Source organism: Drosophila gunungcola (genome assembly GCF_025200985.1).
Source record: "Drosophila gunungcola strain Sukarami chromosome 2L unlocalized genomic scaffold, Dgunungcola_SK_2 000008F, whole genome shotgun sequence".
NCBI classification, from domain to species: domain Eukaryota; kingdom Metazoa; phylum Arthropoda; class Insecta; order Diptera; family Drosophilidae; genus Drosophila; species Drosophila gunungcola.
Genome location: NW_026453163.1, coordinates 1,944,651 through 1,967,989, shown reverse-complemented (window position 1 = coordinate 1,967,989; position 23,339 = coordinate 1,944,651). Strand labels below are relative to the sequence as shown.

The following is a 23,339-nucleotide window of genomic DNA, read 5'->3' as shown; positions in this document are numbered from 1 at the left end:
ATCAGTAGAATCTAAAGAGGGGCACCTATTAGGGACACAATTTCATCCAAAACTCGACCAAAGCGGTCGTTCTTGTTTTAATTAAGAAGCTCTAAAATATAGTGAAAAGGTTAAACAAATTCTAGCCAAATCAAAGACTCGCTCGATATAATCTTAAAAACCCATTTTATTTTTAATTGGCTTTTGGTTTCTATACAAATCGATTTTATTCACTTTTTGATGATTACTGACACATTGTTTTTATTTAGAAAATAATGCAAATTTCGATATACGTATAGGTGTTGTACATAATTAGAAAGCAAACTTTTGAATCGCTTGATGTTTACAGCCCTCCTAATTTTATGCAATTTCCATGGCATAGTTATACTAAATTTTCCCGCAGTGCACTTTGCACATAGCCCAGCGACCTCAAATCGAGTGGCAGCCAGAAAGAGAGCGCGATAATCGCATAAAAGTTTACATTTATGATGCTCCAGCAGCCCGGGGCAATTCTAGGTCCGGATAGGTGCATGGTGCCACCTCGTGGCCCGAACCCGAACCCAATTGCAAACCCCCTGTACATGGGGCACTGATGCAGCTGGCGGAGACTCAGTCACAAACACCTCGGCAGTAAAACATTCGGCTGACGGCAGCACACAAAGTCTGATGCAGACCCACGGACGGACGGACAGCTGTTTGGGAGAAGCGACTACGAATACGGATACGGCAGTCCCTCGGTTCGGTTCGGGTCGGATCTGGCCGCCTGGAGGGGGTAAATGCCACTGCACCGGGTGCCCACCCCCAGCACCTCATCCTCACCCTTCGCACAACGAGAACAAAAAGGCGCGAAATCCATTCGCACATAAAATGCGCCACAGTGTGCATTATTTTAATGTCACTGATAAATCATTTTTATGTCGGTGCTAAATCAAAAGATGGACGAGCAAATGCCGTATTTCAAGCCAGGAGCGGGGGGAGCTGGCCCGGTGTCACACATGCACCCGGCAAAAGGTGTGCCACGGCTACGGGTTATGGGCTATGGGCTATGGGCTATGGGCTATGGGTTTCGGGTCCACTCCGCCGCTGCATTCGTCCATTAAAATGCGCTCCGGTGTGTCCAAAACACAAGCAGGGCTTCCACTCCGGACTCGGCCTGCAAGGCCCGTCCGTTTATTTATTATTAACACAAAAAAGACCCTGAGGACGAATTGCAGTGCTTCTCCGGCTCCCGTTCCTGTTCATGGTCCTGGCACTGTGTCTGAACGGAGACTTGGAATGCGCAAACTGCCCTGAGTGGCTGCCGCCTGCTCATAATTCGTTGTCCTCATCGGAGCGAGCTCGGCACTGCAGAAATTCATCTGTTTGCGGTTCAAACACGTGCCGTGGCCAGAAATAATGTGCACCGGAATCTGCCCGGACTAATGGCCGCACAGCACGGTATTTGACTTAGGCCCAGTCCAGCGACTTGGTTCGGTCCAATGCCAGCTCCCAAAAGAATGCTAGCTGCACTGGCATTATAGCTAAAAGGATCCGAATGAAATTCTATACGTTGTCTTAACTTTTTGCTCGTCCCATTAATGTAAATAAAATTACCGTCGAATAAACAAAAACTGATCAGTAATCAAAAACAGATAAATTAGTTACAAAATTTCTGACCAAAAATCAGTAACTTGTAATTGAAAGAATGTTGCATGTTATTAACTTGGTAATGATCTTTACTAAAAAGCAGTTTCATTTCTTATTGAATTTAGTATATGCATGATCCTATTCTATTCTATCATCCTATCCTTGATTTACCTTTCAAGGTTCTGTTGAGGGCTTGTCATTTCCTTGATTTTGATTCCCAAATCAATCAAGGCGAGTTGGCACAAGTTATTAAGCCAGAAAGAAAATCAGTTCCAAATTGATCCAGCTGTGTAAGTAATCCACGCAAAGAAAGATATCAACTAACAGACTGGGTGCAGTTGCAGTCATGTTTCCCACACTGCCTATTGAGCCTGCTAAAATAGAGGAGCGTTCTAAGGAGGAGGTTCGTGCCAATCTGGTGGTTTTCGCCATCACCTGTGCTCTAATCCGATTTATTCCGATGGCCATAAGGAAAATAGCTTAACGTACCCCTTGGATGGCTCTTTGGGGAATCGGTGTTTAAGGCATCACGTGCTACTAAGGTTATACTGATCATTAATACTGTTATGCGAAGTGAAAATAAATAAAATAACCAACATTTGTATAGGTTTTAGTGATAGATACGTAAAATCATATTTTGTAATTTATTACAAATCGTTTTAGTAGTAAACTGATAAAAAAAAAGCTGAGTAGTAAAAATAAATATCTGACTATTAAAAAATTAAAAATTTTATATTAAATATTAAATTAAATATTATTAAATCCATATATTAAATACAATGCATATTAAATTACATGATTTAATATTAGAAATCAAGACTAATGTAAAAAATATAAGATTTCAAATAGTTTCTATTTGATTTAAATGAAATTAATATAAGTCAAATATGGTTTTTTTAATACCGAAAATAGTCAAATGAAACAAGAAACAATTTTTTAAAATTTTCATATTTAAAACAACCTAAAACCGCAATGGATGAAAACCAAAGAAAAAATATTTAAATTAAATAAAAAATATTTGGATTTACTAAATGATTAAAGTATTTAAATAAACATAATCAGGTAAATATATAAATAGCTATAAGGCAAAATATTATTTGTTATTTATTATTTTTATGTTAAATCTAGTGCTGGTCCTATTTTAAGCATGATTTCATGTTATACCATTAATCAAATAAAAACTAGTGTGACTTGATAGTCCGACCCAGTTTTAGTTAACTCAACAGAGATCATTTACCGCTATCAATTCATTCAATTTTATACAATCAAGTTGCGAAAACCTCTCGGACAGGCGATTAACTTCCACTTGACTTTGATTTGAGTGAATCTCGTGAACCTCAGCTCACTGGTGGCCCAGCGGCTTCGACACCCTCTCTTCGCAGCCATGACAAGGGGAGTATAAATCAAATAAACAAACCTCATTAGCATATTATCAGCATCAAGTTGTGACGCTGCCCGTCATCTTAAGTTCAAGTGAGAAATCTGTCACGAGGCATTAAATCGTCTGCCGTGGCGGCCCCCAAAAGCCGCAAGGATAACACGACGTGGTTGGGAGTGGGAGTGGCGGCCCGCTGGAGGCGTAGGCGGGCTGAAGCGTTGCCCGGAATCCGGCTCACATAATTATGCGTGTAAACAAGCTGATGATAGTGCGCTGACGTGTGACGATGACGGTGACGCTGACTGCCGACGACGCATTGCCCAAAAGGGTTAAGTGCCGACCCACCTAGCAGCCACCCCTTTTCGCAACCGAACACTCCACTCAACTAGTGGAAAACAAATTGCCGAAATTCCTCAAGGCCTTCAGCTAGTTGTAGTTGCTGATTTATGCGCGTTGTGCTGGCAACAATTAGAAAAGTTACCGCAGGATGTGCGCGCACAACACCCGGGAAGATGTGTCTGCTCCTGTCAGGACTCAGTCTCCGTCTCCGTCTCCATCTCCATCTCCGACCAAGTAATCCCAGCTCACCGTTCTGGCCCGTTGGCGCTGTGCGTTTTAATTTGACGAAAGACTGATGACATCTCATTAATATTCATTGCCGCTGCTGCAAGGCGCTGCTGGGATTTTGCGGCCATATATCCTGTTTACGCCAGAGTTTATTCATTGCCTCCGTCCTGTTGTGTAGCTGTGAGGGCCCAGGACCCAGAGATGGATGCGTCGTCGCCGGCTTGTTGGATGGCTCGATGTCCTGATTCTAATGAGGCGTTAAATGTTCATTTTTTCTTTCCGCTCCGGAAGGGTGAATAAGTTATGTTGCTGACTGGGTAAGTTATTGTGAAGGAATCTCACCGAGAAGGTTGTTTTTTGGATGGCTAAGATTCCTTTAACGAAATTAAGCGGATGCTTACGGATAAGTGGGCGATCCTTAGCTTTGGCAAGACTAATCCAAAATCCTAATAAAATACATATTATTGATCCTCAAAACGGAAATGGTAGCTCTCGAAAAATAAAGCTTAATTTTTGTGAAATACTCTAATCCCTCTTATCCCTCCTCATGGTGAAAGTCCTCCTCCACATAACCACCACCACCTCTAAGTATAACCTCTTAACGACCCTGTCATACCCTGTATATAAAGTGTATTTAACATATTTAAATTGCAACCGTCGTTATCCACTTTTGTTTAGCAGTTTATGGTCCAGCCCCACACGACCATAAGTATTTCAAATTAATGGCGACACTTCAAAATAATTATGAAGCACATGGCACCCAGAATGGGAGGACTCCTCCACCGGAAAAGGAACCGGATGGTTTGTTTCAGTGTGTGTGTGTGTGTGTGTGCTTACCTCTGGCACTTTTAAGATGCTGCCGTGACATATTTATGAAGTTCAATTATCATAAAATGCAAATGAAATCGTCATGGCCCAGAAAACGTCAACCTAAGCGGCCTTAGGGGAGGCCCTCTGAAACGCCCTTTCCCCCACCACAGAGTCCTCACCTCCAATAAAACAAACCGAAGAGACACCGACGCCTAACCCCGGACCTCGAGACATGGCCAAAATTAAGCGATTTAGTTGCGATATCCGCCAGCAAAGAGGCCGCCCCTTTGACCCGCGATGGAGTTGGAAGTGGACGGAGTGTAGCTGGGCGCGAGAAGACAACAATGTCAGTGTCAGGACGGGACATCTTCCTGGGGCTCGGGGTTCTACTTCAGCGGAATTTTATCTTCGGCTGGCGCTATTAAAAGAAATTACGCTCAAAACTAAATTGCGGACCGGGGGCCGAAGTAAAGGTGAGCGGCGGACACCAGGAGGCATGAGTGCACTCAGGAAAATAGGTACTTCAAACTAAAAGTCCCCATTGGAATTTTAATTCTTTTTAAATATATTTTTGTTAAGGCAAAGCAAAATGTAGAATCTATGAATAAATTCCATATTACATTACTGCAAGAAATGATAATTTCGTTTTTTGGATAAACGATTTCTTGAATCTGGAAAGCAAATATATTCGCTTACTTTGCCTTTAAGTAAATGACTTAAAGAACCAATTATTGTAGGAGTGCGTTTACCTCAGCTTTGGAATTCATTTGGCTTTGATTTGCATTTTTCCCAGTGCATTTTGGGGCGGACGTTAGAGTCATCTGGGGGACAGCTCCTCCAGCATTGAAATGAGAAACGATTATGTTTGGGCCGCGACCCGGGCATAAAGAAATGCCAAAGAACAAGAGGAAAACTTTTTAACTTGTTTGCCATGTTGCTATTTACAAGTCCTGTGGGACATCCCATCCCCCCTCCATTTACCAGCCACCAGGTAACTCCATTGCCGCATTGCGCTGATGCTTGCGATTTTCGCGCTGTTTTCTTTGTCTGCGTCTCGTCTCTCACTTGTCGCCTTTTCCTTTGGTTTCTCGAGCTGCCCCAATATGTTTCCGTTAGTTTTGGGGGTTTTCCAGGGGGCTGAGCTACTCCTCCGTTATGGTAATTTAGTGGCGCAATTTTGTGGAAATTGATGCTGTTGCTCCAAGCGTTTGACCAGGGGCTGAGGGAATTGTCTCTGTATAATTTGTATACCGCCCAGCACGCATTTCAATACGCATTTAAATGTGCAAAAGGTGTTCCTTATCATTTCATTTTAGGCAATTTTTGATTTCATTTGTTTTCGATCAGGTTTTTTCTAAACATAATAAAATCTGACCTATACAGACGACTATATCTATACACCGGGTAAAACTTCGTTAAAGCAAAAGAATACGCACAGTATGTCCTTCTGTTTTCATCTATTATCCCTTGAGTTGACTAAATCATAGCTGGCACATTAAAAGCAATATATTCGCGCAGTGCACCCTGGTCGTGTTCTATAATCGTTGCCAGATCGACGGAATTTGTCGACACTGTCGGATTCGATCTACTCTAAAATTTACTTTTTTGACAAACTTGCAACTATTATCTAAGCATTGTTAATATTTTTAATATATATGCATTTTTAAATAAAGTTAATCTGTGAATTAAAATCTGTATATCCTAGCGCTCTTTTAACAAAAGTAGCATCAAAATTGAAGGCGATTTTTTGAGGTTTTTTTAAGTTTTCGTCCATATTTTGATCCTTGAACAAACTTCAACCTCAAAAGATGAAATTGTTTATTTCATTCGTCTGTGCCCGGCGTACGTTCACCCAGAGTTCATTTCAGATATCTGGCAACGCTTTGCTATTTCTGCTATTTTTTCGTCGATCTGAGTGCCGGTTTGAGACAAGACATCGAGAAAAGTGTCAGCCGGTTATTCGCCTCTCGCTCTTTCTCATAGCTGACGAACGGAGCTCGTCTATCTGAGTACTAGACTTAGCTTTGATGCTGAATCTGACCCTTGCAGCAGAGGGGCCCTGTCGCAAGAGTCCTAAGGTCCCTCTAATATCCCAATTCCACTGGCATATATATTATATAATTTTCCGTGACGGATAATGAAAGCTAATTTTTGTTTTAGTAGTTTGATAGTATTTAACCTTTGCTATTGACATTTTTTAAGTTTGGTATCAAATTCAAAGCAAACCCCTCCAATGTTGTGCCACTCACAAGAAGTTTTATGTACGTTAAAAATAAGTGCCACAGGGACACGAACATTCAAATAAATATATTGTTGATGTCGAATCGCTGAAAACCAGAGCATATATTTTTTCGTTTAAAAGGCAAATCAGCTCTAAAATTAACTTGTTCACGGCTATGAAATTAAGTTGGAGTATCTCATGGTTTTAAACAGTAATACAAAATTTTTAACAAATCGTTTAGGGAATATCGTAAGTATGTTTTTTTTGGCTTTGATGTATTTGTATGTTATGTAACGTATTAAATTGTGTAATATATTGTTAAATGTAGGAAAATGAATTAAAGATTGCATCTGTTTATATTATAATAACCAATTTTTCTTTGTCCCGAAGAACAAAATGTATTCTTAGACTGACCATACTACCTCCAATGTCACGCGCAAATAATTTTTAAAAGGGTGGCAACTCTAGTTGTGTTATCGAGCTTCGATGGCAAATAAAAAAAAGTGGCATTTATCTGCATATGTTATATGCGTTGCAAGTTCTTTGTAAAATTTAGTGTGTAAGAAACGGAGAAAATATGTAAAGTGGTACAAGAGCAGTCAATCAAATATTGGGAATGCCAAACAATTGAAATGTAAGTAATTTTATTTTGAAATGCTTCTCATAATCGTCTATGAATTGCATATTTTGTAAGATTTTTTTGCACGCCTTTCGAATATATTAGAGTTAACAATGTCAGAGCAGGATGGAAATGATAATTTGGTGCCACTCACACCCATCGAAAAATCGGAGGATTTGTGTCTTCACACTGGAAATTCACAAATTGAAGAAAATAAACCAGAAGCTCTCGATTATAGTCATATTGAATCAGAAGAATTCGGCTTGGGTGAGATATAATTAAGCTTACGTGAATCAAGTAAACAAGTTATCAATGGACTGTTTATTCCATCAAAGATGAGTTAAAGGATGCTACGAATGTTCCCTCAAAAAATATTACAATCAACACGATTGAAATATATTCATCGCCAATGGAAAAAGCTAACAAACGTCTTCTGGGTACGGAAAAATTAAGATTTGAAGAAAAAAAAGCAAGCTTGCATTGAATTTAAATATACACTACTTTTTAATTACAGATAATGCCAAATGCAGTGATTTTTCCAAAAGCGCAAACAATACAAGGTTTGTATATAATTTTATCTTTTCAAAACCTATTTATCACTAATCTTGTAATATTTATTTAGTATGCCAAACGAAATCTCAAAATCGTCTTTAGCCCAATCCAGTTTTGTATACAAACCGTTCGATAATACTCTGCATGGCATGACGGATTTCGGTAAGCTTGCGTTGTTCAAGTAAGAACATTTCTAACAATTAATCTTTTTTAAGAACATTCCATCGATTCTGAAAGAAACGAAAGCTCGGAAGCAACAGATCCTGCTCTGTCATTTGAGAAACAAAAAGACGCTGTTGAAGTTCCAACAAACAACAGTACAATCACTGCGATTAAAGGCCAATCGCTTAGCAATAAAAAATCGATCAAAGCCCTCGACTGTTCCCAACTTGATGACCAGGATGGTGCGCTAGGTGAAGAAGCCGATCCCATTGACATGTTTTGTTCCACAATGAGAAACCCAGAGGAATTGGTTTCCATGTTTGCAGCAGATGAGTCTGAAATAAGCACTCAGGATACCCTAGAAACAATTGGTTCCCAAGAAAAAGAAATTAATTATCAAGACAGTATGAAAAACGCTATAAGGAACCAGGAAGAATTTAAAAAATGCAATGCCAAGACAACAAATAAGGAAACACAGCTGGACAAAGATGACAGGCTGGGTGCTCAGCCCAATGAGTCCTCAGATTTAAAAAATGGCAAAGGTATTGATGATTCGCTGAAAATAGCGGACAATGTTCCGCCAATCCAAAATTCCAAAAATGATTTAGAAGAATCAGGGAAAGGCGTTGATACAGGGAAACATATTGACACATTGGTGAAAAACAAGACAAGCAGTCTTTTGGAGTCTAGTAAGTTATCTGACGACAAGGCCGCAGATGTGCAAGTTTTTAAGCACACATTTAATGATACATTGGAATCCGGGGAGATATTCGATGATGCCTCTTTGGAGGCGCAGCAAGATCATATTCGACATGAACACAGAGCCTCAGATCTGGAAGATGGCGAAGTAGCTGGCGATGATAATAGCCCAAGTGATTTGCCCGATTTTCTTAATAAGAAGAATCCTGAAGAACGTATGAAAGCCAATAAAAAGGACGAGATCAAGAGCAAGCTATTGGAGTCTGGTGAGTGGTCCGAAGAGAACACTTTGGAAGACGGCGAAATATCTGACAAAGATGACAATGACCCAAGAGATCTGCCTAAAAGTGAGGAGAGCGGGATGCCAATCTGCCGTTTTCATATCCGCAACGCCTGCTCTTGGGGTAATAAATGTCGCTTCCGCCATCCGGAGCAGAGCAACAAGGGTAACTATGTGATGTTTGAAAAGAAGTTGCTGCCAGTGGCCCCCGCTTCGAGTCTACCAGGTGAGTCTGCGTATTATCGGGTTTTGAAACAGAGCCATTTAAATTTCAAAAATCTAGTTATAAAGAAGACATAAAATTTAACTGCTTTAAGAACTCATAATGTCACAAAAGCTCTTAGTGCAATAAAGGCGCCTTTTTTGACTTAAATCGTTTGTGACATTATTTCACAAAAAAATAAGAGTTATATAAAATACAAAACCCTTAACAGCAAAATGATCCTCGATTAATTTGCTTTTAATCAAAATATAGCATGGCCTGCTCTTATCACGACCAGTGTTGACGCCCACCAAGGAACTAAGAATCGGAGTAGGCGACCTCGGAGCTCCGGGTTGAACGACATGGACACCGATCCCTACTACTCAAAAGATCAGCCGGAGGCCTCGGAGCGTCTTGCTTTGCTGCCCACGCCGACATTCGATGAGCTACTGATGTCGCAGAAGAACTACCAGAAACGGTCAGTTCGCAGCACTGCGAGGACCTCGAAGCTAAGACCGATAGCGTGGGAAAGTCGACTGAGCAGCAGTTCGCCCTCCACGACCTGGCGGGAATCGCACTCGGATAGCAGCTCTCCTGAGGGCTCGCCACCCCCCCGTGCCAGGCCCATTCGATCCACTATCCGGACAACGACGACGCCTTCGTTGCCCTGCAGGCACTCGCTCAAACGCCATCGAACTGCGAGCCTTTCTAGGTCCTCTGCCTGCAAAATTCGGGGGCCTCGCACACCGTCTCGCAGCCCGCCAAGGTGTTCCAGTATCGTTTTTCGTCCCGAACCGAAGCGACAACGGCCTAGCAAGAGCACTATAAGTTCAAGTGACTCCTCCGAGTCGTCTAGCTATGAGTCCACCACCGAAAGCTTCGACGAAGTAGCGTCTTCCTCAGAGTCCGATTCCAGAGGCACATGCTCTAGGCGAACGGGAATAACCAAACGAATTGCATTGAGAGCATCGGTTAAAAAGTCATCAAGAAATTCAGAAAAACACTCTTCGCGGGCACAAACATCTTCATCGAAAAATCTACTCCAAATATCTACTCCAAAACGACGATCACGGTCTTCAACATCTAAATCTCAAAAAGAATCGAACACACAAACTTATTCGAAATCTTCGACGAGCACTCCTGCTAGAAATCCGCTAAAAGTGGTTCCCAATGCTCCAAAAAAACACCACAGCGCAGTGGATAATTCCTACAGTGCAAAAAAAAAAACAATCTCGACAGGAATACTTACTCTTGCAACTTTTACGCGTGGAGGCGCAAATCGCCAAAAAGAAGAAGCAGCGCATGAAAGCTCTTAAGAGATCATAATCTTAATCCTGATTTCAATGTCAATATCCTACGTCATATTGTTAGCTGTAAGATATTTTTCCTACGTTATCTAATAAAAACAGAGTTCTTTTCTTAATGTGAACTAGACATTAACCAACTATTTAGGTTACAATTGAAGCATTAGATATAGAAAATGTCTGACTTATCTTATTGTTAGGTGTCATACTTTGGCCAAATCAAATCCGGAAAGGGTAAATGCCCAAAAGCCAAATGAGATTGATAAATTCCGGCCGTGTAAACACCCATGTACCTATCTTCTGCGCAGACACACAGCCAGGTGGCATAGGCGACATGTCCATAAACCACGACGACCAGGCCCATGGTGTGCACTTGGAGTTTGGGGTCCAACAGCAGCAACAACTTCGACTGGATGCAACGAGAGCGCATCTGTAGCTCCCCAAGTGGGTGAGTGTATGTGTGTAGTCCCTGCTAATATCCTTGTTAATATTATTAAACATTATTTATGGATTTGTTTAATTTGTATTTAGTAAGGCTTCGCCAGGCAACTCCGACTACGTGACTCCCAACTCCATCCTCCGTCCTCCAGGGGAAAACTTAAGATCTGCGGTCGTCTGGCCTGCCTTCGCCGCCTGCTCCGCCAGCTGGGCCAAATGTCCGCCACATCCCAGCGCCCCCCCAGCCTCTTTTTGACCCGGCATCGTCGTCGCCCTGGTGGAACAATTACATGGGTTTGCCTAATGAATTTATCTGCTCATCAGCATCTCCACAGACTTGCATGCATGGCCATGGCCTGTGCACCGCCCAGGATGTGAGGATGTGAGTGGGTGTTGGATGGGTGGTTGCGGGTGCGGGTGCTGGCGTCTCAGTAAATATTATGTAGATTTCCTAACACGAATTATGTTCATTTGCCGCCATTCTGCGTGTTGTTATCCCACAGTGGAAGATTTTGCTTGGGCAAAAAGTTTATGAAAAACCAGTAGACAAAATGGTCTCACAGTCTGGCAGTCTCTTTTAGAAAATATTGGAGATGAGTACGAGAATTATAAAAGAAATATATATTAATGGCATAGCAGAAGTGTATGAGTTTGGCTGTTTGACCAACTATAAATTGACATAATTTTTGGAACTTCACATTAATTATCTTATGAATACGCAAAGTACCTAAAAGGTACAAAAATATATTTATTTTTAAACGTGTTGCTAACCTCTTTGTTTAGCATTTTGACCTCAACTAGATACCTAAGTACTTATTTTCGCAAATACCTTGTACCTTACCTAGATACAAAAAACTAATATCCCAATCCTGCCCATTACATAGAAATGTTAAAGCAAGTGTTCCTAAACTTATTTAGTAAACAAGATCTACCAGGAGCTGGTTCATCTCTAACTACAACGCAGACATTGTACTTTGATTGGGGAACCATTTTATTACCATCTTAATCGTGATTTGTTGCTTTGTCTGTTTGGCTCTGGCAAACGTATTAATTTATGGATTAAGTTTGCATATGATGGTAATTAATATGAACTTCTTACCGGAGTGGCAGAGTGGCTTATGAGAAAAAGCGGTAAATATATAGAGCACATCATTGATTGCAAGACAATATAAAATTTAGACCACAAATGATTTCTTTGAATTTAGTAAATATTATCTTAAGTTACTCATCGTCCTTGCTGCTTAGTTCTTCTCTTAGTAACAGAATTTCATCATTTAGGTAATGGAACATCACAATCAAAGTAATGGTCAGCAATTGCACGAGTGTCATCTGTAATATAAACTTTAAGATATGTATACTTGATCAAAAGGAAAACATACCATGGTGACGTAACTAAGATCAAAACGAATGAGCGAGTTAAATTTGAGATCGAAAGTTTTGCGAAGAACGCCCTTTATATCTTTGGCGACATGTCTCATTCTTTTCGATAGAGAAGTCCGCTGAGCCAGGAAGAAATCTAGACACGCAATAAAGCTTAGACGCTGAAAAATGTGTATATTTAGGCAATATTTTGAAATAATATAGTACTTTTATATTTACCTCTTTCGCCATCAGGAACATAACAATCATTAAGGAGATGTAATCACTAGCAATACAGGCGTATATGGATGCATTTGCCGCGTAGAAGATTCTTCGCTTGCGATCCTCGAAGATAACGTGCCAAGTATTCCAGTAGTAGGTTAGGGAATAAATCCCAACAAGGAGGCAGTTTCCGTTCATGGCAAAAAGGAACATCAAGGAGTGCTCAAGTGACTGAAAAAAGTCACGAAAACTGGTTCCCAGAATCTCCAACTTTCTTTTCAGACCATCCAAGTTTTCCAAACTTGAGTTTTTCGGGGAAACAGTGAAAGAAGTGGAAGCGGTATCCCGCTCGCCTTCTAATAAATTTGCTCTAAACTCCTCCTCCACACTCTTCTCAAGCTGTTTCAATTGGCAGCGACTTAAGAATGCCAAAACCATATATAATTTGACCGATCCAGCTAAAATCAGGTGAGGAAGAAATAGAGCCATTCCTATCATCGCATCTTGCAACGGAGGCAGCTCGAACTTCATTTCATATGCTATGTAGAGCCCGAAGCAGAAGAGAATGCCAAAGGTTGAACCTAGTAGTACGTAGGCCATGGCCTCGTTTTTTCCAAATCCGCGATCTCTGGTTGGAAGGGATTCCACCAGGGTGTTAACTGCACCCACAGATTTCACACTAGAATATACGGCATAGGCGAACGCTTTTGCTCCCAGCAACAGTTGCATCCTGGCCAGTCCAAAAAGAAATGGTGACACGTCGTTCAGAACATTCAGTAGAGATGATGCGGGATCAAAGTGCCGGGAAAAGCATGCGGCATAGATGCAACCGAGCACAAGGACATAGACTACTCCGGGCAGGGACAACCGGAACCTTTGCGACTTCTTATCGAACCAGTGCATCTGATAAGCCGTGAGAAAAAGCACCACATTTGTAGTCCTCAAAATGCGGGAGTAACCCATTTTGTATTTCTTTGTAGTGAAGCTACCGTTTTGACTACCGAACTGACACTGATGATTCTGGCCATGGCCAACAGAGCTCAGCGACTCATCGATTTTGGCATTTTATCTGGCCATCGAGTTGTGACGAACTGTGTGAATTAGCGCAGAGCCGTTTGAAGTTAAAAAAAAAAAATAAATTACACTTCGGTTGAAATTGTTTGTTTAAAGGTTAGCATTTCAGCCAGCTTAAAAAGTTGTAACATTAAAGTTAATGACCTAAACGTGACGCCAGTTATAAGTACTGGTGCTAGAGATGATGCAATAATAATGCCACACCCTCTAGATTTTAAACAATCATTAAAACCATTCATAAAAGTTTTCAAGGTTAAGCAAAACTATATATGTACATTATTTTTTTAATTAATAGTTGTGAGAAATATAAATTTTTTATAACGAATAATAAAGGCATGCATGAGATCAAGAAAACCTATTTAGTCAGCTCAAAGTAGATCACAAACAGTAGAACAACACCCCGCATTTATAAATATCAAAAGTTAATTATAGGGAAATCCTAATACAAACTATTCTTCACCCTCCGAAATTCCTAAAACAAACTTCGCAGCGCAGTCAGTTGAAACCTTTTAATGTATATTTATAACTGGCGGCGTCTTTTAATCTCCCAGTTTTTACTCCCATATTCTTGGTTAATTAGAATGTGGATCTCCGCTCACAAATATGAAGCGTTTTCAGCACCCAAAGTCCACAATATGAAATGATTTCGGTAAACTGGAACGAATCTCCATAGGTGGGTCTGTGTCAACAAATGATAGCGTTGGATGTCGGCAGCCTAGAAACGACTTCCTACGACAGATGTCTTGGGTGAGGACCACCTCCAACACCGCCGTGTCAACACTAGAAATTAGAAACAATTAAAAAGACGGCGCCGCCGTTTGCCAGACTTAAATATTTGCCAATTGTGTAAAATCTCAAGAATCCAGCTGCTGTTCTTTCATCTGCTCGCCTTGTTGATTTTCCAAGACTGAAAAGACAACAACACGTGGACCAAATAGGGATCCGCAGGGGACATCGTTATGATCTGATTTTAAAAGAAGGGGATTCAAAAATATATATAAATTTATAAATATATACATTTTACGGCACAGCAACCAAAACAAGTATCGGCTACCGATGTTGTACTGGTTTAAATACAACTTTTTATATATTTTATTTTTATACCCTTGCAGAATGTATTATAATTTTAGTCAAAGTTTGCAACGCAGTGAAGGAGACATTTTCGACCCTATATATATACATATATAGTATATATTCTTGATCAGCATCACTAGGAGAGTGGATCTAGCCGGATCGGACGACTTATAGCATATAGCTCCCATAGAAACAATCGGGGGAAAAAAAGTATAACTTAGCTGTTTTTAAATTTTTTAAACTAACTAAAGCTTTTCGATATTTAGTGATGGTTTCTTTTTTAAGATTAACTGCTTAAATTTGATTTAAATCGGACGACTATGCCAAAAAGCTCCCATGAAATAAACCGGAAAATTAAACATATTTATTTGAACAATATTCTGACATCTATTTGTCGTATCCTTTTTAAAAGATTGGAAAGCTTATTCGCTATCGACAGATGTTAAAACGAATAAATATATACCAACCAAAAATTTGTTTCTATTCTTATATTTCGTTCAACTTTACTTATTTACTTTGTCGAATGTGCAAAATTTTTGGTGGTCGCAGAATTTTTGTATGAGTTAACGTTAACGTTGTTTTATAATAACAATTTCTTCAAAGGAATTGATCAAAAACCAGAAAGTTCTCCGTCACTTTTCGCCGGTTTCCATTTACAGTCCTTGCATTTTACCTTTTTGGCGGGCTTAAGAGTCATAATTCAATACATAAATGCAAGGATGACAAGTGGACAGGCCGCCAACGTATCGCATCGAATGCACTCAGAATTGTGCACAGGTTCGCTGTCCGTTCCATGTTTCCTTTGTGGGAGTTAGGAGGAGTGTCTGCATGAATGAAGTAAAATTTACGGCCGCTTTTTGTGCAAGTAAAAGAACACCGAAGGGCCAACGCCGAAATGACCGAGTATCCTGTGATTATATGCAATCGGCTTGGGCGATTTGGGGAGAGGTCCAGGTGCGGAGGCCTGCAAATCTATTAACGCATTGCGGTGGACGGTGCGGGGAGTTCCCCTGCAGGCTGCACACCCCATCAGAATCCCCATTCCCGATTGGTCACGCCGTTGATTTTGATGGGCCCTTTTCGGATTCAGTGCAGCCAGCGACAGGACTTATAAAGCAGCGCGTGGGGGCTTGTTGCTCGTAAATGATGCCCGGCAGGGTTACACAAGGCTTTTTGTTCTATAATTCACCCTGGCGAACTGTATTATAACTTTGTGGAACCAAAATTTACATCCAATATAGATTGGATATTCATATTATATTCATATTTTTCTAATAAAATAAAAGGATAAATTCTTGACCACGGACATATTCCTAGCCCGGTCCGTCCGTCTCTCAGTTTTAAAGATTAAACTTTCGCAAAAAACAGACAGAAAACTGATTTAAACAAAATTAAAACATCATTGTTTTAGACAATTTAAAATATTTAGAAAAAGGCTTTTGATTTTATAACAATCGAATGACTTTATTATTTAGCTGCCATACGAAAGATCTGAAAATGTATAGAAAAGTACTCAATATATCCAAGAAGGATATAGTAATTGAAATCAATTTTAACTTTACTTAAAGACTAAAAAAAAAATTAATATGACATACAGTTGCCTCTGAAACTCAAATTCAATTTTCAATACATTAGTGTACGAATATATGGGAAAATTTCTAAGCTTCTGGCCGAGTACCCCTACTGGATATTCTGCACAGCTCAGAATTTGGTTCGGCTGACACGCCCCCTTTTTCGGGCGTTCACTATGGCTTTGCTGGTCATTTGGATGCTACCTATGCACAATGATGTTGCTGCCGATGGTGATCCAGTTCCAGTTGCACGAGTGTCCAGGAAATTATGATGCATTTTTATGGGTTTTCAGTGTTTTTGCTTTGGTGCAGTTTTTCGACAAGGATTACGTTTCGTCACTGGGCTGCCCCGAAGAAGTGATCTGCTTGGGATGGGGCTACAGTTTTTTCAGAAGCTTCCGGAGCTACGCGTGTTGGTAAATATTTTTTTTTTGCCGCCCTCGGCCGCTACCTCCAAACTGATTTATGCCTTTTGATGGACGACAGGATTGGGCAATGGGCGCTGGGCGATGGGCAAGGATGCAACGAGTGCAACGTACATAAGGAAAAAAACGGCATCGAAATTGAGGGCGAATAAAAATTTATGCATTTTCATTGATATGCAAAGCGCTGTTGCAGGCCGAAGATGAAGAAGAGAGAAGAGAAGAACTTGTGTGCGCGTTTCCGTTTCCGCTGCACTGCCACGGGGTCGAGTGGGTGGATGGGTGGATGGGTGTGGGGTGGTCGGATGACTGTGCGTAGGTCGACATGTTTGGCGTATTGTCGAATTGCATAATATGCACTTTTTCATCGGCCATCCGCCAAAAATTTACAGCGCTACACACATCGATTTATTGCCTGACAATTGTCCCGAATCCTCCAGCGCCACAACAATGGGAATGCCAGCGTCGATGCCCATCGTCCAATGGATTTGTGTCCATGTCCGTGTCCGTGTCCGTGTCCCTGGCTCGGTTATGTCCTGGCGCCGCACCAGGCTGAGTTATGAGTGGTGCTGCTGGCGACCGATTGAATGCGATTTTCCATTGCAATTTGAGTGCTTTTCTCGCACTTTTGCGCCTTTTTTGGGCTGGATTCCATCAGCGAATTTCAATAAAATTTCGGAGACACATCCTTCGTCCGTCGAACGGGGATCGCGATATGTGCGTATCCATCCATTGACGCCAATTCGTGTGAAAAATAATGTTTTTAATATTGACAAACATGAAAAATGTGAAAACAATAATCGTAAATTTTTATTAACAGGGAAGTGCAAAAACAAGGGAAACCACAACAGGAGCAATGCTGCAATTGCCAAAAAATGCCACTGCAAAAAGTAATCACAATTATGAGAGTTTTAGTTATATTTTGTCGATTGCAAGTTGAATCAATTACCATGCAAAATATTATGAAAAAATGTTGAACAAATTTGCGATTATGTGTTTGCTGAGGAAGTGATTTTTTTAAACAAATACATTTATAATAATATTTGAATTTTTTTTTGTGAATGAACAATAAACTAAAAAATTCATCGCAAGAATGTGTTACGCATTCCGATGAAAAATAAAACCTTAATTATTATTATGACATTGTAACTGCTATTTATTTTAGATGCAAATTGCTTTAACTTACCCACAGGATAATTAATGTGAATAATTTAATCACAAAAGTAAAACCACAATCATTTGTTTAAAAGGCCATGTGTTCGAATCCACCTCGAATCAAGATTTGTTCTGTTTTTTATTTACATTTTATCAAAATTCCAATCCGCTTGTCGCGGGTTAATATAGTTGAATTATCATGTTCAGTCATTTATGTTATAATTAAATTCTGAATGTGTGGCTGTAATTTCTAGTAGGTATGATTAACCAAATCCTTCTTGAGAAAGCCAAAAAACCAAACAACATACAACGAATATTCTTTAAAACTATGGACCAATAGCCTTTGGGTCCGTTCTTATGTAGATTTCTGTAGTTTAACGATTTTTTAGCCATAATACTATTAAGGGATAGAACTATTTACAATTACCCTTTTATGTGGGTCTCAAAAAACTTAGATAAATGGATTGAAAAGAAAAATTTATATTTATCTATTGAGTTTTTAAGTTAGGTTTTTGCTCTCTACAAAGTCTTCCCAAAACTCCACTCTAGTAAATTTTATAAAAGAGTGTGCCTTGAAAAAAATGACATGCCCCGAAAATAAAATTTAACCAACCTGGTTGACATGTATTAACCATAGGCTTATTCACAATCCAGCTGCGCTACAGGACACAACTTCTGGTAAGTCTCCCAAAAATTGTTTTCCCTAAGAATTTTAATACATTTTTGGTATATATAGTAATTTTACCCGGTTTTAGAAAATGGCTGATAGCTATAGGCAATTAAGGAAACGGGTTGTGTCACCCGCCGATGATTTGGCAGACGGTGAAATTTTTGAGGCCCTTGGAACGGAGCCAGAAGCCGAGCAGTTCGATGATGGCTACGATGAATACCTGATGGGCGATGCCGAGGATAGGGCACGATTGCAAAGCCTCACTGAATTCAAGCGCGAGCAGATTATCTCCGAGCGGTTTGCCAGGCGGGAGGACCTGCGGCGCAGGCTTAACATCCGAAAACAGCTGGCCAGGAGTCGGTTGGCATCCCAGCAGCAGGAGGCCTCCGGACAAAAGGAGCGTTCGCAGACCAGGCAGCAGATCTTGGATGACCAGCGGGCTGGAGACAAGAAGGCCTTTGCCTTCGGACGCTTGAAGGTCCTGCGGAGCCAGAAGCTGGCCAAGGACAAGAGTCCGAAGGCCGCGGACATATACTCCGATGACTCCTCGAGCAGCAGTGGGGAAGAGAGCGTTTCCCAGGCCGTTCCGCAGCCGGTACGCACGGATCAGCCACAAGTGACCACCAGGGAACAGTTGAGCCAGGCGATGCTGGCTCGACACCAATTGGAGAGCTTTCTGGACAAGCCCGTCTTCGAGCAGACTGTGGTGGGATGCTTTGTGCGGGTAAATGTGGGCCTGGGATCCGCGAACTGTGTGTACCAGGTTGTGGGCCTGTACCGGGACAGTGAGGACTACCTGCTGGGCAGCAAGCGGACCAACCTCGTCCTGAGCCTGAAGCATGGCGCTCAGAAGCGCTATTCCCGGATGGACGTGGTCTCCAACCAGCCGGTTACCCACGAGGAGTTCTGTCGGTGGAATGCAGCCTTCTACAGAGATGATATCGACTGCATAGAATGGGTAAGCCGCTTAACTTTAAGTGTGCCTTTCAGATTAACCATCTACCATATTCTAAACTTTCCAAGATGTACCTCAAATTTTGGCCTGCACGAACCCTTGCGAGTTCTATGTAATAACTATAACAATCTATATAATCAAACTCGTACTTCAACCTCTATCACAACTCAACAATCTACTATCTACAGGCCAAGCCAACACTTCTCGACATCGCCAGGAAGCAGTTGGAAATCCAAAGGGCCGCCGAATATTCGTTCACCGAGGATGATGTAGACAAGTTGGTACAAACTAAGAGGACAGGTGGTCAGAGGCAGAGGGCTGCACACCAAAAGATCTACTTGCTTATGGAAACTACAAAGGCCGCGACCCTGGAAGATCCCGAAAAAGTTAAAAGGCTAGAGAGAAAAATCCAGCAGATAGACGAGCAGCAGGTCGAAGCATCCCGCGACCACCGCGTCCAGGTCCCCAGTTCCCTTGTGCCCAGTATTTGCCGACCCGATCTGAACGCCTCTTCCGGGACCAAGCGATCCCTTGCTGATAGGAAGCCCACTTCGGAGGAGTTCGAACTGGAGCAGTGTATGCGACGCAAATACAAGAAGAGTGCTGTGGTCAGTCGCAGTCGAGGACAAGCCGAAACTGCAGATTTAGAAGAGGTTGCGAAGATCCCCGAGACCCCATTGGTTCCCAGCGAAAGTTGCGAGGTGTCGGAGGTGCCGCAACTGGATTTGTATTCGTTGCACAACTTCAAAGCTGTCATCAATACCTCAGGATTACGTAAGTACCGTTCAGAACATATAAATTTTAACTAACATTGCGGTTTTATAGTTCCCTTCAACTCAATCTTCCCAAATGTCAAGTTCAACAGCGATTGGAAAACATTAAAAAAAGGATTTTGAATTACAATTGTATTCATTCATTTTATTTATACATTATATAGCATTAGAATTAATTAACTAATAGATCAGATTAAACTAACTACCAAAAGAACATTAACAAATTAATTAATTAACATTTTCGTACATAATTGCCTCTTTTTTTATTGACTGCAAGATCAACCAGTGGTGTGTTCGAACTTGATTTTGATAAATAGCTGGGTCACTTTAATTGGTAAGCAAAGACTTGTTCCTTTTTAAAATATATTAAATTCCTTTTTAAGTTCTACAATATCACTACAAACATCTTTTTAAAATCTTTAATATTGTGACAAAAAATAAAAATGTAAAATATTTTGCTGTATTTCGCTACTTAAATATTCTGGTGTTTAAAAATTGTTCTTATTTTAACGAGGAATCACTAAGCTCACCCTGCACCATCTAAAGTAATTCCAAAACTTTATTTCAAAAACTGATTTTGAAGATACATATAATATAATAAAAATTACAAACCTAAATGAAATGTGTAAAAAACCGTCGTTTGTCGAATTACCTGACAATCTTACGCACATTATAGTTTCTAGTCAACGATTTACTTAAATTTATAACGTTATTAAAGTTCTCTTTTTCAGTTAAGTATTTTTGCAATTACTAAAAAAAAAAGTGCTGCAAGAGCTCCAGTGTTCGAAATCCAAACAAGCAAATGCATTCCAAAGGTTCAGCTGGCGGAATTCCTTGTGCCCAAATATGTAAAGCTGCCACGGCCAGGGCTGGCGAAACGGAGGATCCCGGGGGGCGGGACATCTTGCAGCTTGTGTTGTGTAGTGCGGAGTCCTTCGGTGGAGATGCGCGCGCGTTCCAGGACACATCATCATCGTAAATCATGGTGGGCTTTCTGCTTTCTCTGGTCGTCTCGTTGGGCGATGGCTCGGACATTTTCGGTTTTCTCGGACGCTGGTCGAGTCTAAACATAAAAATAAATAAAACGCCTGGCTGACAGCGGCTTCGCGCAGGACCTCGCACTTGGAAAAGGACTCGAATCTCCTTCTCGAATCGTACTATTTTTTCCTCCTGCCTTTTGAGTGCTGCACACAAAAATTCGCATCGAATTGGTGGAGAATTTCTGTTGCAGTCAGGAGTTGTTGTTTGGACACATCGCAGGGATGTGCTGGGGAGGCTGCGCCTCCAAAAGGATTTCATAAAAATTGCGCAATTTAAAATGTCACAACATAAATTCTGTTTGCGTTTCTTTATGCAGGCAGGCAACAAAGCGAGCGCCGGCGAAGCACAATAAGTATTAAATTTTGTTAGAAGGACCTCTCGCACACAGGGCCTGCGAAATGTCCTTCGACGCAGGCCAAACAACAACAGAGCTGGAGAAGGAGCACGAGCAGCGAAGTCTTGGCGCTGACGCCGCTGACTGGCTGTCGAGCGAGTGAACGAAATGGCAGCCGGGAAACAAAGGGAATCCAAGTGCACACACAGATGCACCCAGACGGGACACTCGGTGGCGGGCGAAAGGTGGAGGAGGAAGCTCCTCCTGCGAGGAGGTGGCTGCGCTTAGGTGGCCTCCTCCGTCCACTCCTCCAGCTCGTCAGTGGCATCATCGCAGGTCCTCCCTGCGCGTCCTCGTCGTCCTCGTCGTCCTTGCTGCTCTGTCGCTCCCGTTGGCCGCCAGACAGCGAGTTGAACTCTCGATGTTGTCGTTGTTGTCGGCGCTGTCGTCATCGTAACTTTTCGTTTGTCTTCTGGTTTGCTGTTAGATTTTGTTCACAAAAAAATATATATATTTATGCCCTGGAAAAACTCAAAACGATAGGACAACCCTAATCGTTATGCATCAAAGTGTTGTAATATGAAAAGAATACAAGCCCGTTTTAACAGTGTTTCTCGCAGTGGACCTACTGCGCAGTGTTCGTCAGTGACATAAATCAAAGAGCAGTGTTGGTGAATGTGAATGTCCCCTTTTGAGTGTGAGTGTGAGTGTGAGTGTGTTTGTTCGAGTGTGCAGGAGACTTGAAGCAACGCCCATTGTGCAACACTTTCGTTTTTTTGCAGCTTCCTCTCAGGACTCTTTTTTTGTGTTGGGGTCCTTTCTATTTTCCCCACTTGCCATTTGTCGTCCTCCTGTGTTTTGTTTGTTTTTAATTTTTTGGCCCTGTGTGAGTGCAGCTCCCTCAACGACTTGTGTGTCCGTGGGAAGGATTCCCTCGCTGTGTGCGAGTGTCCTGCTTTTCTGGCGTCAACTTCACATTCGGAGCCGGAGTTGTCCTTCTGGTGGTCGTAACTATTTTTGCTCCTGGTTGGACATAATCGCGTCTGCATTATTGGTTGATGTTTGTTGCCTGCACTTTGCATACGGCGACGAAAAAAACACACCAGGATCTCTGCCACGCCCATCCGCCCATCCACTCCTTAGCCCCGCATCCTTTATCGCCCGGCAGCGTGTTGCCAGTTAGGTGGGTTGGAGACATAAATATTTTGTTTGTTCATCCTTCCCTAGTTCTCTGGCACTTTTCTTTTTTCCCATCCAGTTCAGCCCCTCTCGGTTGTTTTCCTTTTTGCAGATTATGTGTGTTTTGTTGCCTGACAGGGATCAGCATAAAATGTTGCAAGCTGAGCTTTTTTTAGAATTCCCGGGTAATTGCAGGGTGTAAATGGTATACAGGGATATGGATTTAAAAATAAATAATATTTTTTCTTAATTCATGAGAGCGTTTCATTGTTGTTTCCGCTTTTCCATTGTATTTATATAACTGGGAAAGTCTTTACAACTTAAAATATTACTAATCTTGATGGCATTTGTCTACAAGAAATGATTTAGTAAATTGTTTATTAGAAAAGATTTGTCTTGTATGTAAATAATTATAATTTGCTTGTATACATGATCTGCATCCTTTCCATGATTGTAAGAAAAAAGTATTTGCTCACCAAAAATAACTTGGTTTTTTTACTGCTAATATCCTAGTCGAGCAACGCTCGTGGCACTTTTTTCCACAATTTTCCCCTTAACCTCTATGTTTGCTTTCGTCCGAAAGGTGTGTTTTAGTATGGAAATTATCCTCGTACGGCTGGGTATGTGTGTGTCCGAAAAAACGGGTTAAATGTTGTGGCGAATTTGTAATTAG

At 41.3% G+C, this 23,339-nt stretch overlaps 4 protein-coding genes across 6 annotated transcripts; 3 read left to right on the top strand and 1 right to left on the bottom strand.

Moving 5' to 3' along the window:
* The first annotated feature begins 1,765 nt into the window (after positions 1 to 1,765).
* Positions 1,766 to 2,203, top strand: LOC128253385 (uncharacterized). 2 transcript variants are annotated; one of them, XM_052981736.1, is made up of 2 exons: positions 1,766 to 1,893; positions 1,944 to 2,203. In XM_052981736.1, exon 2 carries the CDS (start codon positions 1,952 to 1,954, stop codon positions 2,087 to 2,089), a length of 138 nt encoding a protein of 45 aa, XP_052837696.1. In that variant the 5' UTR covers positions 1,766 to 1,893; positions 1,944 to 1,951; the 3' UTR covers positions 2,090 to 2,203. The 2 variants fall into 2 exon arrangements, with proteins under 2 accessions (XP_052837696.1, XP_052837695.1); XM_052981735.1 differs by having other exon boundaries at positions 1,767 to 1,899.
* Positions 2,204 to 7,089: 4,886 nt separating this feature from the next.
* LOC128253327 (serine-rich adhesin for platelets) lies at positions 7,090 to 10,499 on the top strand. The gene is given in 8 exon segments (XM_052981642.1): positions 7,090 to 7,215; positions 7,276 to 7,467; positions 7,536 to 7,637; positions 7,715 to 7,760; positions 7,823 to 7,914; positions 7,968 to 9,119; positions 9,369 to 10,312; positions 10,314 to 10,499. Coding segments are annotated over 7 exon segments (2,598 nt in total). The 5' UTR covers positions 7,090 to 7,215; positions 7,276 to 7,313; the 3' UTR covers positions 10,422 to 10,499.
* A 1,322-nt stretch (positions 10,500 to 11,821) lies between these two features.
* On the bottom strand, positions 11,822 to 13,408 carry LOC128253380 (uncharacterized). The gene is made up of 3 exons (XM_052981725.1): positions 12,437 to 13,408; positions 12,217 to 12,378; positions 11,822 to 12,166 (listed from the first exon to the last, which is right to left on the bottom strand). The coding sequence occupies exons 1-3, from the start codon at positions 13,379 to 13,381 to the stop codon at positions 12,059 to 12,061; spliced, it is 1,215 nt and encodes a 404-aa protein (XP_052837685.1). The 5' UTR covers positions 13,382 to 13,408; the 3' UTR covers positions 11,822 to 12,058.
* Positions 13,409 to 18,276: 4,868 nt separating this feature from the next.
* LOC128253323 (RNA polymerase-associated protein RTF1 homolog) lies at positions 18,277 to 20,322 on the top strand. Of its 2 annotated transcripts, none has more exons than XM_052981633.1 (4): positions 18,277 to 18,392; positions 18,470 to 19,342; positions 19,528 to 20,113; positions 20,165 to 20,322. In XM_052981633.1, the coding sequence occupies exons 2-4, from the start codon at positions 18,473 to 18,475 to the stop codon at positions 20,233 to 20,235; spliced, it is 1,527 nt and encodes a 508-aa protein (XP_052837593.1). In that variant the 5' UTR covers positions 18,277 to 18,392; positions 18,470 to 18,472; the 3' UTR covers positions 20,236 to 20,322. The 2 variants fall into 2 exon arrangements, with proteins under 2 accessions (XP_052837593.1, XP_052837592.1); XM_052981632.1 differs by having other exon boundaries at positions 18,290 to 18,392; positions 18,451 to 19,342.
* Positions 20,323 to 23,339: the final 3,017 nt, after the last annotated feature.

What these genes read in the sequence shown, in the direction of transcription:
- LOC128253323 (XM_052981633.1), top strand. Translation starts at nt 18,473, where the DNA reads ATGGCTGATAGCTATAGGCAATTAAGGAAACGGGTTGTGTCACCCGCC. An exon ending in ATATCGACTGCATAGAATGG is followed by an intron (nt 19,343 to 19,527) that starts GTAAGCCGCTTA and finishes TACTATCTACAG; the next exon opens with GCCAAGCCAACACTTCTCGA. An exon ending in CATCAATACCTCAGGATTAC is followed by an intron (nt 20,114 to 20,164) that starts GTAAGTACCGTT and finishes GCGGTTTTATAG; the next exon opens with TTCCCTTCAACTCAATCTTC.
- LOC128253385 (XM_052981736.1), top strand. Translation starts at nt 1,952, where the DNA reads ATGTTTCCCACACTGCCTATTGAGCCTGCTAAAATAGAGGAGCGTTCT.
- LOC128253380 (XM_052981725.1), bottom strand. Translation starts at nt 13,381, where the DNA reads ATGGGTTACTCCCGCATTTTGAGGACTACAAATGTGGTGCTTTTTCTC. An exon ending in TGTTCCTGATGGCGAAAGAG is followed by an intron (nt 12,379 to 12,436) that starts GTAAATATAAAA and finishes CACATTTTTCAG; the next exon opens with CGTCTAAGCTTTATTGCGTG. An exon ending in ATCTTAGTTACGTCACCATG is followed by an intron (nt 12,167 to 12,216) that starts GTATGTTTTCCT and finishes TTTATATTACAG; the next exon opens with ATGACACTCGTGCAATTGCT.